At 37.2% G+C, this 18,135-nt stretch overlaps 1 protein-coding gene across 6 annotated transcripts in view; it reads left to right on the top strand.

The window, feature by feature from the left end:
• Window positions 1–18,135, top strand: part of rbfox1 (RNA binding fox-1 homolog 1) — a 132,644-nt gene that overhangs the window by 99,140 nt on the left and 15,369 nt on the right. For all 6 annotated transcript variants that reach the window (XM_067374024.1, XM_067374032.1, XM_067374050.1 and 3 more), the window contains 3 exons: window positions 358–411; window positions 11,437–11,569; window positions 12,687–12,726. In XM_067374024.1, the coding sequence (XP_067230125.1) occupies window positions 358–411; window positions 11,437–11,569; window positions 12,687–12,726 (227 nt within the window). The remainder of the gene's footprint in view (window positions 1–357; window positions 412–11,436; window positions 11,570–12,686; window positions 12,727–18,135) is intronic.

The following is an 18,135-nucleotide window of genomic DNA, read 5'->3' as shown; positions in this document are numbered from 1 at the left end:
CAGCAGTTCTCTTCTCTCTTTTTTTCCTCACCCACAAGTTTAAATGGAAGTGAAAAACTGAGACAACCTTTTAGATCAGATCTCAGTTGATATCCAAAGATTTTTTTTTAAATCAGCTTAAACAGACAGGCCATTTGTAGAGGTTAGAATTAGAGAGAAATCTGTCAGGCCACTCCGGGCCCTATCCTGGCTCTGGATGACAGTAGCGATTTAGTGTGGTCAGCCCTCTACTGACATCATTACGCATGGGCCTGGAGGTTCTAGTTAACCAGAATCCAACTCTTTGTCTTGAGAAGAATTTTTGTAGTGCAGACCGAGGGTGGCTAATATCAGATCTTCCTCTCTGTCTTTGTCTAGGCTGGAAGTTGAATCCAGTCGTGGGTGCAGTCTACAGCCCAGAATTCTATGCAGGTGAGTAGACCATAATTTCTAAGAAACTGGCTCTGCAATGCATCATATCTTTAGTAAAAAGAATACACACATAATTTTTTCCCCCTATTTGACATAAAAATAGCTCCAATAAAAACAGTGTCTAAAAATAGAATGTGGGACAATTATCAAAAAAGTTTTTTTTTTTCTTAAAAAGTATACATTTCACCTCTAAATATTTTAATTATAATTAATATATTTATAAATGTAAAACTTAAACTAAACTAAAACTGACCACATCATTATAATTTATCCTTACCTTTGTTTGAACATATGAAATCATAATTGTGTTCTACATTAAGTACAATCATATTACTATAAATACTAAATAGATAAATAATGTTCAGAAAGCAACACTGTAACACAGAGGGTTAAATGCATTTGCATTTAGGGCTAATGGGCAGTTTCACCAATGTGCTTTGTGCGTGTGTGAAAAACGTTCTCAACTCGCATGCCCTGAATCCACTGTTTATGAACGCTGCAGAGGATATGAAATGGCAAATTACTCTGATGCCAGATATGATATGATTTCACATTCCTTTCAAATAGTGTTTTTCTGTAATGTTATTTTATTTTCATATACTTACATTGGCTCCAAAAAGTATAAAAATGAATGAATCTCATTGCATTACATGATTCATTTAATGAAAAATCAAAGCAAGCATCGTTCATTTTTAAAGAACGAAAGTGTAATTTTCACACTAATAATTTGATATTTGATAGTTAATGTGATGAACTACACCTGTGGTTACTCTGCTAAGACATCTAATAAAATCAGCTCAGAAATGTGAAGTTATTTCTGAGAAAAGAGCATCATTTGTTGCAGATGCCACTTGGTTTGATCATTTGTTTGTATAGTGCAAAGAAATTCCAACATTTTAAGTGTCCAAATCATTTCAGAGGTCTCTGTCAGTACTGTTAATTGTTTGGTTAGGAATATCAATCAGAAAACAAAGAGAAAATTGCAACGGGTTGGTGTTTAACTGCATTATTTGATGAAGGCATAGTTCTTTGCCTGGTGGTTGGAGGTGTGTATAATGGGTGACCTTAATCTACGGGTTCTGGCATAGGCTTGAAAGAGCTGGCAAGCAGGAAGCGATTATTCCAATCACCCAAAGGGCCTGTTTCACAATGTGTTTGCTGTGTTTGCTGGCCTATTGGCAAGAGGCTCCAAGACGCCATTGTCACAACTGGAACCACGTTACACATCTTTGAAAACATAATCCAGCCAGCTTCCAGACCCCTAGGGCTTCATTTCATTTTATGGGCCTTTGAAAGCGAGCGTCTCTCATCGGTTGAAAGACAAGCTTGACTCTTTTTCTCTCGTTTCATTCGGTCATCTCCTCCTCAACCTTGGCTATCCCAGCCTCTGACCTTCCCCGAACCTCATTACCTCCCCCGTTATATGGGTAAAATATCGAGATTTTATGGTAAGAAGAGGAAGAAGAAACGAGAAGGCAAAAATATCGAGGTGATGGTTAAATCTAATTGTCTGTCGACGCAAGGGCATCAAAGGGCTGAAATATATTTTATAAATTAAAATCAATATTTTCAATTTCTCCAGACAGTCGTTTGCCTAATTCAGCGCACATTCTGTTAATTACAAAATGGCTCATTATCGATTTGCTTTCGTCTCACCTTTCAAGTGTCCAAACATCCCACATCCCATTAAGGTGCAAGTGCTTTGTTCTTTCCAGCGCTCGCTGTTTCTTTTTTTCAGATCTCTGTCTTAATTATAATTAAAGCAACGTTAATACGCCCGAATAGTGCCGATAACGGAAAACGCCTCGAATCCTTTCGTTTGCCTAAAGACTGAAAATAGGTATTGGCACATTGCTGCTTAGATTGCAGATGGAAAGACTGCACAGAGTGATTGAGCGTGCCGTAGAGTTTGAATTGTGATTAGTAAGCTTGAAAGTTAGCTATATAAACAAATATCCTAAGGGATGGAAAAGGAGCATCTTTGATTCTGAAACAAGCCTCAGCGGTCGCCACTCGAAGCAGCTCTCACCTGAGGCAGACTGTTGATTTAAGATAGCTTTGATGTTCATTAACAGTTCTACGGCTGAGAGGAATGAAAGCTATCGGCAGAAGGCTGAGGGATGACCAACGTGCCAGACCCCGCTTGTCTGGCGGACTGATCTCTGATTAAGTGTTACGCCTGACGGAGATTGGGCGGATGTTTGAAAATTAGACTTTCAGCAATTTACGCCCAGAGATTATGGAAATGCAGGCCACCTCTGACCACAGGAAATGTGCGGCTCGAAGACGAAGACATATACGCTCTCTTTCTTTCTCTATTGCATGCTTTCTTTAAGGAAATGAGTTCACACATGAACAAGGTTAAAAAGATGCAGCTCTAGCAATTATTTTTAAGAAGCCATATACGGTATGCTGTCTGATAACACATCCACTCTTAAAAATAGGCAAACACATAATGGTGTTTCTTCAACCGTGGGCACCTTTAGAAAATAAAAGACGCGTCTAACAGACACACTTGCATTTGGATACATGTATCACAAGAGAGTTCTGTCATTTTTTTAATTGCCTAAAGACTGAAAATAGGTATTGGCACATTGCCAATACCTATTTTATAGGTAGTTTTATAGATACCTATAAAATACCTATTTTATAGGTATTTCTTAATGTTATAAAGCGACGTTGTAAACGCAGTGCAGCGCTTCTGGGTTCTACGTCAGAGCGCCGACTCATTATTGGCCAGTTCCTGTGTCAGCATCACATGCATGCGTCATAGTGCTCACATGAACAGCATCAGAGACTGACATGAAAGAGAAAGTCATCAATTTAGTTTGTTTTGTTTTTTGTTTTGTTGCACAAAAAGTATTCTCGTCGCTTCATAACATTAAAGGAACACTCCACTTTTTTTGAAAATAGGCTCATTTTCCAACTCCCCTAGAGTTAAACAGTTGAGTTTTACCGTTTTCGAATCCATTCAGCCGATCTCCGGTTCTGGCGGTACCACTTTTAGCATAGCTTAGCATAGTTCATTGAATCTGATTAGACCGTTAGCATCGCGCTTAAAAATGACCAAAGAGTTTTGATATTTTTCCTATTTAAAACTTGACTCTTTTGTAGTTAAATCGTGTACTAAGACCGTCAGAAAATGAAAAGTTGTGATTTTCTAGGCTGATATGGCTAGGAACTATACTCTCATTCAGGCGTAATAATCAAGGAACTTTGCTGCCGTATCATGGCTGCAGCAGTGCAATGATATTACGCAGCATCTCTCACATACGTCTCCATGGTTGCAAGGCACGTTCCCTGTGCAAGCAGGGGCTCACAGGCGCTGCGTAATATCATTGCACTGCTGCAGCCATGGAACGGCAGCAAAGTTCCTTGATTATTACGCCTGAATGAGAGTATAGTTCCTAGCCATATCAGCCTAGAAAATCACAACTTTTTATTTTCTGTCGGTCTTAGTACACGATTTAACTACAGAAGAGTCAAGTTTTAAATAGGAAAAATATCAAAACTCTTTAGTCATTTTTAAGCGTGATGCTAACGGTCTAATCAGATTCAATGAACTATGCTAAGCTATGCTAAAAGTGGTACTGCCAGAACCGGAGATCGGCTGAATGGATTCGAAAACGGTAAAACTCAACTGTTTAACTTTAGGGGAGTTGGAAAATGAGCCTATTTTCAAAAAAAGTGGAGTGTTCCTTTAAGGTTGAACATCTGTAGTCATGTGGACTATTTTAACAATGTCTTTACTACCTTTCTAGGACTTGAAATTAGTAATCAAGTCAAGTCAAGTCAAATTTATTTATATAGCGCTTTTTACAATTGGTAATTGTTTCAAAGCAGCTTTACATATTAGAAGCACAGAAAAAAAGAGAAGTGGTTAAAAATAAGCTGTACAAGCAAGCATGGTAATATGTAACATATACAAGATGGTGCTACATTAATCCAATGTCATAAATAATGTAATGTAATAATGTAATAATGTTATGGGGGACAGAAACCTCTCATATTTCATCAAAAACGTCTTAAAGGGGTGGTTACGTGGTTTTTTTCTAGGCTTGATTGTGTTTTGGGGGCACATTTTAACATGTCTTAATGCTTCGGTTTTTTTTAAATGCTGTATTTTTCATATATTTTATCTTAATTCTACACCTCAGTTTCCACTGTCATATGAACGGCTCGTTTGACTTCCTGCTTCTATGAAGCCACTCCCTCCGACATACGCAATGTGCTCAGATTGGTCAGCAGGTTGGTTACTGGCCCAATCTGTCGTGATTCGCTGAAGCGTCTGGAAACGCCACGCCCCTTACCATCCGTTATTACGCGCTTAGGTGGAAAGTAAATAATAGCGCCTACTTTGCTGTATCAAATGGAGCCGAATCAGACCCAGATGAAGAGGGTCAGGCAGAACCTCTCCAATCGCAGCTTTTAAAGGACGTTTATGAATGGTATTTCATTTAGTATTTGTGTCAAAGTGTTTAGATAAGCTGTCACTGCTGTTTGTTAGCTTTCAATATACAGTTTTATGCTGATTAAAGCTTTACTGTAGTAAATACATGCCTGAGTAGTCCCATTTTTGTAAAGGTAGCGTTTAATTTATAGCATGAACAACTGTTTGTCTATGAACATAGACGTTTGTTGGTGTTTGTTGCACTAGAATTTAGCTAACTGGCTAGCAAAAACGAGTTGCTCTTTGTATACGTCCTAGATGCATTAAAAATAGCAACAGAACTATAACATTACGTTTAAAAGACAAACAATAAAACATACTTACAGTTTGGGGCTGATAAACAGCAGCTTCTGCTTTTAAAGTGGGAACTGCTTCTTTCAGTAAAAGTCTTTGTGTAAATCCAGCATTAAACTCGTGTAGATTCTGGAAACTGTCTTCAGCGCCGCATCCAGTGTAGGAAATATCACAGATTATAATGGGTTCTATATCTTTTGATGCGTCGCGTCGCGCAGCTCGCGTTCGGTGTAAACAACTCTTCCGCTTTCATTATGCCGCGCCACATGGCCTCGCCCACTTTGTTGCGTGTTCCCGGGGGCAGTGTTTATGTTAATAGCAAGGGTTTATGATGTCACCAACCCGGGAAGAAGCTCGTTGTAGTCCAAACCGCCCGTTTTTGTAGGCTTTAAACTGCCATAACTTTAAAAGACAATATCTCCGTTTGCATTGAACTTTCAGCGCTGTAACTTTGCAGATACTGTTTATGCTCAAGCAGCAACATTACACACTAACTAAAGTTAAAAAAGTGAAATCGCATGCAACCACCCCTTTAATTTGTCTTCCGAAGATAAAAGAAGGTCTTAAGGGTTTGGAATGACATGAGAGTGAGTAATTAATGACATATTTAGAATTTTTGGGTGAACTAACCCTTTAAAGTTAATTTCATAGTTAGCATTTTATGTATTCTAAATACAATCAAATAATGTTTACAGTTACATTTTTGCATAATGACACATTATAACAAAATTTGTGTAAATGCATCACTTTTGTACGGTGGCCCGGTAGTGCACAACACAACGAAATTAAAAAAGCAAACATAAGTTCACAACACAACGAAATCGAGCCACAACACAACGGAAACAAGCCACAACACAATGAAATAAAGCCACAACACAATGAAATAAAGCCACAACACAACGGAAACAACCCACAACACAACGGAAACAAGCCACAACAGAACAAAATAAAGCCACAACACAACGAAATAAAGCCACAACACAACGAAATTAAGCCAGTACACAATGAAATAAAGCCACAACACAACAAAATAAAGCCATAACACAACGAAATTAAGCCACAACACAACGGAAACAAGCCACAACAGAACAAAATAAAGCCACAACACAACAAAATAAAGCCATAACACAACGAAATTAAGCCACAACACAACGGAAACAAGCCACAATACAACAAAATAAAGCAACAACACAACGAAATAAAGCCACAACACAAGAAATAAAGCCACAACACAACGGAAACAAGCCACAACACAATGGAATAAAGCCACAACACAACGAAATAAAGCCACAAAACAATGAAATCGAGCCACAACAAAATAAAGCCACAATACAACGAAATTAAGCCAGTACACAACGGAAATGCTCCCGACCACTAGGGGGCAATAAATGTAAATGTAATGTAAATGTAAATAAATCCACAACACAACGAAATAAAGCCACAACACAACGGAAATGCTCCCGACCACTAGGGGGCTCTCAGAGCTCGTTAATATTAGTATTCCTTGCCAATGTTCTATAAAGTCGACAGTCTTACATAGATATCAATACCATGATTAGTTTTAAGTATGTAAACGTTGCATATCGACATGAAATATTAATTCAAAATCACTTGAGTGCACAATACCACGGATGAAGGGAACGTCTGACAATTGCACCAAGTGGTTAAAACATATAATTTGTATTCATTACAATGACTTTGTTTAACATTTAAAAACAGACATGTTCAAATTACAGAGCTTGTTACTTCCTGTTGGTAAGACTGACAAGCTCTGTAATATGAAAATGTCTGTTTTTAAATGTTAAAAGTAATTTTAATGAATACAAATTATACGTTTTAACCACTTGGTGGAATTGTCAGACATTCCCTTCATCATTCGCAGTGGCAGCGCATCAAATCATTCACAGGTATAAATATGAAGCTATTGTGCACTCAAATGATTTTGAATTAATATTTCATGTCGATATACAGTGGTTATATACTGTTGAAACTAATCGTGGTGATCATATCACTGCCGACTCTATAAAACATTGGCAATGAATACTAACAATACCGAGCTCTGAGAGCCCCCTAGTGGTCGGGAGCATTTCCGTTGTGTTATGACTTTATTTCGTTGTGTTGTGAACTTATGTTTGCTTTTTAATTCCGTTGTGTTGTGCACTACTGGGCCACCGTACTTTTGACACACATACACAAAAAATATTCAATTCTAAAGTGATATTTGTTTGTAGTGCAAAGAAATTCAAGTATTTTATGTGTGACTTAGGTGTCCGAATACTCTTTGGGGTCTCTGTTAGTACTGTAGAAATGTCAACCACAAAACAAACAGAAAATTCTAACAGTTGGTTTTAATTGTAATTAAATTATGTACCTGTGTATTTTTAACACATTATGTGATCACCATTTTAAAGGAATGTTTACCTTGAGTTTTCTTTGTTGTCTTCACACTTATCATTTCATCTCAAGCATGATCATTATTGTCTCCTTGGTAACCAAGTACTCTCGCTATTAAAAAATTAATTTCATTAGTGTCAGAATTGGTTTTGTGGAAATGACAAACCTTTGATATACATATATTTTTATTTCACTCTTTGTGTAGATTGTTACAGTTTCAAATTTTTCACATTTAAACTATAAACTATAAACTTTAAAGAAAAAGTCGAAATATGTTTGATTTAAAATCAACCCCTGAGATATAATGCTTGAAGAAACACACTCATAAACAGCACTCGGACTCACGTTTCTCTGACTACACACATTCATTTACTGATCTAATGTTTATTGGATAATAAATAATTAATCAAAAATTGGTAAAGTCATTTCCTTAAGTGAGAGGAAAAGAATGGTGACTTCTCTGTGTCCAACATTGAGATTATTGAATTTTCAGAAGAGGCTGAGGGAGTTTCAACCATATGAATTGAAATGGAATATATTCGGTCATAATGATATAGAGGGTCATTTGTATTGACTGACAGTTTCGCAGCGCTAATGTTTCAGTGTTTTAGTATGACATCACTGTCCTTGCTCTCTCTTTGATTGAGTCCTGACTGAAAGAGAGACAGCGGCTGCCTCTGGCACTTTCAACATTGCTGGGCTTTTTTGAACTCGCAAATACTAAATGATAAGTTTGAAAAGTGACGTGCAATTAACAGAGTGCAGAGGAAGAATTTGAGAATTTTCAAAAAGGCAGCAGCAAAATGGAATTAATTTGTGCAGATAGGCTATCGTGGAAGACAACAAGCGGCTTTTAGCGGAAGGACGAAGCGTTTTAAAGAGGAATGAAAGTGCTTTGGTGGCCGCTTCTGTGTCGTACACAGTGAACGTTTGAGATTGCATTGTGGAAAGAAACAATATGAAATGACCCTGACATGTGTACAGAGGTGATTAAAAAATGTACATTCATTAAGACTTGAAACATGTTTCAAAAGACTGCTTACAGTGAGATTACATACATTTGGATTATAAAGCTACCAGTTAGGGAGGGTTTGTAGAGAACAGTGTATGTGAATAGTGAATGTCTACTTACATTTTTATGTAATGTTTTTTGAAAGGAAACTGCAAATAAATAGGGATGGGTCAAAGTGGTTCCAACAGTTTACTAGTTGACTAGTAGCTTTTTCATAAAAGAATGGTGATTCCCCCCTCCCCTTATTTATTTTAATTAAATTATTATTCTTTAATCATTTTAATAATGATAATTTATCTACTTGCATTAATAATTTTCAGAATAATTTATTATTTTATTTATTTATTTTAAATCATTTTTATTAATATTTTCATTGTTTCATCGTTTTTACTTCCATTTCATTATTTTCAGAATAATTTATTTATGTGATTTTTAAAAAATATATATTTTTAGCTATTAAGTAGCTTACTGGCAGCGTGTTATGCATTTGATTAAACTAGATTTAAATTAATTCATCCACCTTAAAATACCGCTGCTTTAACCATACATATTAAGGGATTGATTTTCATAATGTGTTTTTGCGCATACATTTTAATTTATTATTATTTTTTTTTAAGAATAAATATAGATACATAGCAAAGGGATTTAGTCTTGTTCCTAGTCTTCAACAAGCATCAGTATTGCACTGTATATCACCACAAGCTGCAAAGTAATTCATGCAGAATACACAGCGCGCTTTACATTATCTGAAAGCTGTGAGATTTCTCTCATCTCAAAGCGAGTCTCGTTTATATATGCACTCATAAAAGAGTCTCTGCGGTTTGCTGCGCTGTGTAAGGTTGCAGAGTGAGATGCACAGGGCGACCGAACCTCCTGCAATGTTGCTGCCCACCCGTAACCCCCCACCCCCCAAAACACTTCCCACACAAAAGCCAATGAGAGAAATTATTGTGCTACAAAGCAGTTGTACACTTTTATGGCTTTGATGCGGAGGCTACCTCCCGTCGGCCAGAGCATCTGCTTCACTGTAATCGCTCTCAAAGCAATAAAACGGACTAGCTCTCCTGTGCATCCCCCTGGAGCTCACTGCTGCTGCACGCTCCCATTTCTCATTCAGCGGCACTTACTGTAGCTCCCGCTCTCTCGCTCTCTCTCCGTTTTCATCTAGCCCTCCACCCTTCATCGTTCTAAATGAAAGTGCATAGTCTAAGTTGTTTATCCTGTAAATATTCAGGCTAAATACATCTCATATTTATTTTCCTCAGGACACATTCTACACATCAAAGTGAAGCTCTTGCAAATATGCAAACGTGTGTAGAGCATATTTCAAAAATGGCTGTCAAATGGGCTGCCTGGAATGGAAGGAGGAAGGAATACGTGAATACGTATATGTGACTAATGAATCTTCATTGGCATTTTTTTTTTTTTTTTTTTAATGCTGCATTAATGCTCCATTGTAGCAATTTCAAAGGCATTCATCAAACTCTATGATCTGATTTTTGTTGTTTAGCCTCCTAATAAACCACAGGTGTTTAAAGAAATTAATAACATGTACATTTAAACATTTATTTATATCGGAATCATTTAAATGTTAACATTAAAATTATAACACACTTCAATGGTAGGAAGGTAACGGCTTCCTTCATGTTCATAAATATGATAAATTGGAATGTAAAATGTGAGTTCTTTTAGCTGTCCTTCCTCTTTTATATACTAAGGCAGCTGTGGTGCACTGCATGAAAGCGAGACATATCCAAGGTGACAAAGAGTCAAATGGAACAATCCTTTTCACCCTCCTACATCACGCAAACCCCTTCCTTAAATCTTAATTTTTTATCAGCTGAATGAAAGATTCAGTGCTCCTATTAGACATTTATATGATCTCCTTTTGAAAACCTGTAATGTTAAAGAATGAAGCAGCTTTCACAAACCCCCTCTCTCTTTCTTCCTCTCAGCCATTTCAAATTAAGCCTCTTAAAAGTCATTTTCACCACCGACGCCCTATTAAACTTAATGATCATTTAACAACAATACAGAGCTTTCTGTTTTCACCCAGGCTCAGAGGTAGTGTATGCCTGCTGTAGTTTGCTTATTACTCATTGTTAGAGTTTTTGGCTAATTGCAGGTGTAGATGGAGGTAGGGCACCGTTCCTCACAGCTTTTATTAGTTGAGACTTGTGGAATTATAGTTCATTTGGCAGTTTATTACACGGCTCTCTGGAATACCTGATTCTGATTGGTCAGTCGTGACATGTTATGTAACTGTACAGTATTTGACCGTCCCTAGCAACCGTCTTGTATCATTTCGCCCTATGGTATCTTTCTTCTTGCATATTAAAATAATTTCAGTTACGTATTTCATAAAGTAGCCATAAAATCACCCTGACAAGGGTTCATTTTGCAATAATAATCAGCTGACATATTAGTGTTTAGTGGGGTCATATTTTACAATTTTACATTTTATTTTTCAGAGAAAGTCCAAGGTTTTGTGCTAAAAAGTCTTCATTTAGTTTAACATGACTTTTTTGCTACTGCACCTTTAAGGCGTCTATATGTAAATGACCTCTTTATGATTGGTAAATCTTCGCACACCAGCATAGTTCACACTGTCGTTCATGAGGGCGGTTCTTCAAATTGCAAACTCTTGTATTTCAAAACAGCATGAAAAACCTAATTCTACATTTACATAATGATGCTTCCCAGTGTTTAGTATTATTTATATACTATTATAGTATTTAAGTTTTTCATGTAATGTTATATTTGATTTCAACAACAATTTTTTTTTTGTTAACAATAACAATACTGTTCCAAACCTGCAAAATATCTTTCTTCTGTGATGGTTTTTCATGTATGTACTGTATGTTTTTCCCCACAGTGCCAGGCTTCCCATACCCAGCAGCCACGGCAGCGGCGGCGTACAGAGGGGCACACTTAAGAGGAAGAGGGCGCACCGTCTACAATACGTTCCGGGCAGCCGCGCCTCCCCCACACATCCCAGCCTATGGAGGGTAAGTAGCAACACTCCCTTCTCAGATACACACAAGTTCACCTTTAGTCCTCTCTTCTGACAACCGCTTCCCTCGTCACCGGGCTGCTGTAACATGCATGCATCTCTACCTCAACACACAGAACCAGTGCAGCATGTAGCCCTTGCATCCTGAAAGTAATAATGACACTGAACTGTCATGCTGTTCTGTCATGGTCGATGGCCTTAAGCATTCCTTTTATGTAAGGTAACATTATGTAAATCCTTTCGAACAACTGAATGCAGAAGGATTTGTGAGCAGTCAAATGATGATTCTGATTATTTTGGTTCTGATTTCATGATATTGAGGAATGATATTGAAGGAGATTTTGTGGAGTTTAGAAACAGGGGCTACAGACTAAATTCCACTTCATACAAATGAATACATGCCATTTAAACTGGTACATAAATAAAACTAGATCCAAAGGAAATATGGGTGGATGTAAGGCAGCAAAATAAGTAGTTTAGAGATTTTAGAATTTTTCAGTACGGTTATGACACTAAACATAAACAAATTCTATTTCGATTTCAAGGAATTATCAGCATTTTAGAGCTTCAAGTGTGGCTCAGAAATTATTGCATGTATGTTATTCACTATGCAATTAAATGTAATAAAAAAAAAAAACAATCGCTACTCAATATGAAAAATGATATCATTGTCACCTTCAGTTACATTTTGAATGCCAGTGACAGTCAATATGATCTTCAGATTTTAAAATTAATAATTATTATTATTTTTACATTAATTTCTATTTGTTTCCTTAATCTTTTTCTCAAATTTTACCTAAATTCTCCATGTATATTTTTTATCATTTTCTTTTTAATTTTGCTAATTTCTTAAATATGATCCAAATAAATTCCAGCTCTCTGTGGCCCCTCTACAAACTCTTTACTCCACAGTCTCCTTCTAAAATGCTTCAGAAGTAATGAGTGCCTTTGGAAACCCTCTTATTCAGTGTGTATTTCTTATTCTGTTCCACTAACCCTGGCTAGAGATGGGGTTGGTATTGCTTGCATGGGAACATGCACTAATATTGATGTCTTTTGTTTGTTTTGTTTGGTGTTTGTCTGTGTGTGCGCGTGTGTTTGCATCTTTCCAGTGTTGTTTACCAGGACGGATTTTATGGTGCAGATATTTATGTAAGTATTCGCATGCCGTCCTTGAATGTTCATGTACATGCCCCCAACCCCTACCCCATTCATCCCTCTGAGTGTAAACCAATTAGCTGATTCATTGTTGTTTTTATTGTTAGCATTTTTTTAATTTGGCCTCAATAATTAATTGTGTCAAGAGACTTTCACCCACGAGTAAAATAAAAAGTTCTTCCTCAGCCAGCCAGCCGCAGCTCATGAGTATCAGTGACAGAGGAATGATCCTTTTTGAGTTTATTGTCAGTTGAGGTGAGACTCAGTGACCTGAGATTGAGCACTAGAGCAGGGCATGCTGGGATTGTACAGTGTGAAAACTTATATGTATCTGTACCTACAGTTGACCTACACAGGATGTCCTTTTTCAAGGTTATTGTAGGGGGAAATAGATTTAAAGGGTTAGTTCACCCAAAAATGAAAATTCTGTCATTTATTAAGCCGTTCCACACCCGTAAGACCTGTGTTCATCTTCAGAACACAAATTAAGATATTTTAGTCGAAATCCGATGGCTCCGTGAGGCCTCCATAGGGAGCAATGGACATTTCCTCTCTCAAGATCCATTAATGTACTAAAAACATATTTAAATCAGTTCATGATAGTACAGTGGGTCAATATTAATATTATAAATTGACGAGAAAAACAAAATAACAACTTATTTAGTGATGGCCGATTTCAAAACACTGCTTCAGGAAGCATCGGAGCACAAATGAATCAGTGTATCGAATCTGCTGTTCGGAGCGCCAAAGTCATGTGATTTCAGCCGTTGGCAGTTTGATGTGATCTGAATCATGATTTCGACACACTGATTAATTTGTGCTCCGAAGCTTCCTGAAGCAGTGTTTTGAAATCGGCCATCACTAAATAAGTCATTATTTTGTTTTTTTGGCGCTCCAAAAATATTCTTGTCGCTTTATAATATTAATACTGAATCTCTGTACTCACATGAACTGATTTAAATATGTTTTTAGTACATTAATGGATCTTGAGAGAGGAAGTGTCCATTGCTCCCTATGGAGGCCTCACGGAGCCATCGGATTTCAACTAAGATATCTTAATTTGTGTTCTGAAGATGAACGAAGATCTTACGGGTGTGAAACGGCATGAGGGTGAGTAATAAATGACAGAATTTTCATTTTTGGGTGAAATAACCCTTTAAATATGCAAACTGGAGAAGAAAGTAATACACTCTTAAGGCCTGTTCACACTAAGGACAATAACTATAATGATATCGATAAAGATATGGTTCTTAAAATTTGTTCTAAATATAAAAGAATAGCACTTTCCACACCACAACTATAATGATTAACATATAGAGGAACAATATTGTAGGGATTACTTTCAGAAAAAAAAAAAAAAAAAAAATTACCAGCTGTTGAACAATAAAACATTAACAGCCAATCAGAGTCCACTCTAATTTAAGGGCTTGCGCATTTAAAATGGCAGACAGCATTGCAGAGAAGTTAATATGCGAAGTCCAGAAAAATCCACCATTGTTTGACAAGTCAAATCCCTTTTCAAGGATATTTTAAATAAAATGGAAATACTGTATGGTAAACAATCGGTCATACACTCAGAATAAATGGTGAAAAGTATTAACAATGAGGTCATTATGCTGGGCTTGCAAACAGTGTAACATATGATTACCTCAGGTATCCAGTGCTAGTTTCCACAACATTGTCTTACTTTCTTTGAAGTTGCAGTGAAAAAGACTAGGTGCTGTTTTTATTCCACTATATTGACTACATTAGCTAAATTCACTGTTCGATTAGATCGATTACACTAGCAAGATTCACTCAAAACATAGCATGCTGAGGACATCTGCTGGTTAAAGGCATGTAAATGAAACAAGAACAGCAAAAACATATTGTATACACAATGAAACCACAGTGCGCAAGCTTAAAATAAACAGACCATTTTCGTTTGTTGGTGTGGATGCAAATATAGTTATAGTTTTCTTTATAGTTATCGTTCTTGTTGTGAACAGGTCTTTATTGCTTACTAAGTATTATCACATTAGATAAAAGTAAGGATTGAAGGGGAGGGTTGCGTGTAAAATTGTAGGTTTTCAATGAACTTTCAAATCTTCAACCCATTCATTTACAATCTATGGGCATGTGTGTGTTTATCTGGAGCGTCACCTTTTTAGATTAGCAGAAGCATCTGGAGCTGAGGTGGGGTAACTAGCAGGGACCGAAAGCTTGTTCTCCTCATGGCCATGTCTCATTGAGCCTGACACAGCCTGATGTATCTCCCCCAATTCACCCTCCTCTGGGACGAAACAAATTGTACAGGGTACAAATGTGCGTGGAAATGGCGGGAAGGCGGCTGTAACGCTTCCTCTGTTCCCTTGTCATTAGCGCAGTGCCACAGTAGCTGGGATTGATTGTTCCGCTGCGATAAGATCATCTAATATTCATTAGAAACTATTCAAGAACTGTATTTGTTTATTACCAATCTTAATTTGCTGAGTGCTCTGCTAAATGTTCTGAATGTTGGATAAGGTCTGGAAAATGATAGCATAGAACAGACATCCTTAAGATGAGCAAGTTAAACAAAGAAATACTGAACATGTACCACATGCAGGGGTGCAATAAGGCAGGAAGACCTACCAAATATAAACGACACAGCGTGTGTAATATATCTCGATTTAATCTGTAATATAAAGTGCTTCACATTTGCCTCATGTGGCTGAGTTTTCATTTCTAGAAGATCCAGAAATACCCAAAGCCACACTGTAACAATCAAATCCATTTGCAACATCAGTAATGATTGGAAACCTTTCAATGTTACTTTTTTTTACGCACTATGGACATTGGAGTAGTTTTTTAACTGCCGTTTGTAGCTACAACAATCGCGCCACATCAAGGAGCATCAGAACTTTATTATTTTGTGAGGAAAGAATACAATTTATTGAAAGTTGAGACATTGTTTTATCAAAAATAAAGATAAGCAAAAAAAAAAAACCTCCACAAACAGCTCATTGAAATGATAGAGCATGTCACATATTAAGAATAAATCGGTTGAGTGAGTTATTAAATTACTCACTCATAAAGACAGTCACTTGTTTATTTCAGGGATTTGAACGAATCAGTTGAAAGGATGATTCAGTGATTCAATGAATCATTGACTCACTCATAAAGACAGTCACTTGTTTATTTCAGGGATTTGAACGAATCAGTTGAAAGGATGATTCAGTGATTCAATGAATCATTGACTCACTCATAAAGACAGTCACTTGCCGCCACCTACTGCTATGTTCATATAACTGCAGAAAGATCCAATCCAGCCCGATTTGGCAGCTGGAACTGTTGCATAATGTTATATATCCACTTATAAAGCACTAGAAAAATTGTATTGAAGCCCTTATTCTGTATTACTCAGGCCACCAAGCAGTCATGGCAGGCAAACACTCACACTAGTAAAAGTATGAGAAGCGCATCATGCGCATCAATAACCATGATAAGCTCAGTATGTCCACATGCATTTCAGACAGATACGAGCAGTCAGGAGTCAGTGGAGCCCTATCTATTCCTCTCTTCGTGAGTCATAATGATAAATTGTGGCCTCTCTCCAGATGCGCATCTCAGCGTTAAAGTCCTGACCACTGCTCTCACCGCACCTGCACACCCTGTCAGTTTCCCCGAGGTTAGTTGACCAAGCCTAATGGAGCTTCAGAGACATGTAGATGCCTGCGGCCCCTGTCTGTCAGAGATGACAGCCCTGGTGACTAAGGGGCCCCGTTCGGCCGTCCCGCTCCGCAGCTCATCGCGCCGGCTTTAAATACAGCCGAGATGCATCACGGCCATGTGTCAGGCTCAGCGTTGCGCGAGTAAATGAAATGGTTTGTTATGGGGCCGGCCACGCAGTGGGAGTTACCTTGTGAATTACCACAAATTACCCGGTGAGTCATTATGGAAGGAGTTAGAGGACGGAGGTGATCTGCGAGGAAGTGGGAGGGTGAGGAACACGAAGAAAGTTGTGAGAAGGAACTGCTGTTGTGTACGTGTGAGTGCAGGGAGAGGGAGGCTGGTAATTACAACAGCCTGAAGGCCTGGTGTGGAGAACAGCAGGGTCAAGAGACCAGTAAGCCCTGGAGAAACAGAGAAAGAGCAGAGGTGTACAGATGGACCTATCAGTTGGTGTTTTCTGTGGACTGCTAATGGGAATGGTAAAGAAGCTGTGCCCCTTCAAAAAATGCATGAAAGAAAAATCAACAGTACCGAAATACAACAAATAGTAGGCAAAAATTGCATGAAAGAGTAAGCAAGAGTGCAAGCAAGCACTCACAAGCAAGAGTGCTGTACAGAATATTTAGTAAAACAGCACAATTGCAAGTGTGATATTGCTTTCAAGCCACAGTTTTGTAAATAAAAAGATTATATAAAGCACCTTGCATGTCAGACTAAAAGTCTGTCAGTTTATTAGTTTGCTAAGCAACATCGCCTGGCCAATCAAATTAGAGCAGAAATTCCCAACCATGAATAGGTAAGCAGGTTCAAGAGGATAATTTGAAAAGATTAAGATTGTTTTAAATCTTTCTTTCTTTGTAATTAATATGTGTAGGTGTTGGTATCAAATTACTAATGAAGAACATCAAGTTCAGAAAAGTCAATCAAGTATAAAATAAAATGAAAGACATTACATAAATAATTTTGACAAGTTAAATTGATGAAAAATAAAGATAATTAATTGAAATAAAGATGAAAATAATGATCAACATTTTTTTTTTACAGTGTAGGTATGACAGTTTGCATTGATAACACACTGTGCATTTATTTAAAGACTCCAGACAGAGACACATTTTTGGTTTAGTATTTAGGGTATGATGGGACTGTGGGGTTAGATAAGACAAAAATGGTTAGGAAACACGGTCCCACTTTATATTAAGTGGCCTTAACTACTATGTACTTACATTTAAATTAATAATTTGATACAATGCACTTATTGTGTATATACATGTTTTTACATTGTACTTATATTTTAAAAACACCTGCATATAATTAGATCTGTAATTAATTTCTGTAATTACATTTATAATTACACTGTTGACCCATCCCTTACACCTTATCCCTATCGTTAAACCTACCCATACCTCCAAAACTGTCCCTAACCCATATCCCACCTCAATAGCAGCAAAAGTGTTTTGCAATTCAATATGAACACAATAAGTACATTGTACTTATTTTTTGATGTAAGTACATAGTAGTTAAAGCAACTTAATATAAAGTGGGACTGGAAACACAATTAGAACACATGAATTAATTGTTATATAATAAAAAAAATCAATCAAAACAGTCTAAAAAAGTCCACAGCACAGCACTGACCGTGTGGGAGTATTTTAAGCAAGCAGCTACATCTCGCACACTCATTTACTACTGTATGTAACAACTCCGCTCAAA

This window comes from Chanodichthys erythropterus, chromosome 3, assembly GCF_024489055.1.
Source record: "Chanodichthys erythropterus isolate Z2021 chromosome 3, ASM2448905v1, whole genome shotgun sequence".
Taxonomy (NCBI): Eukaryota; Metazoa; Chordata; class Actinopteri; order Cypriniformes; family Xenocyprididae; genus Chanodichthys; species Chanodichthys erythropterus.
Note: the sequence above shows the minus strand (reverse complement) of the source record. Positions and strands in the feature narration are given on the sequence as shown.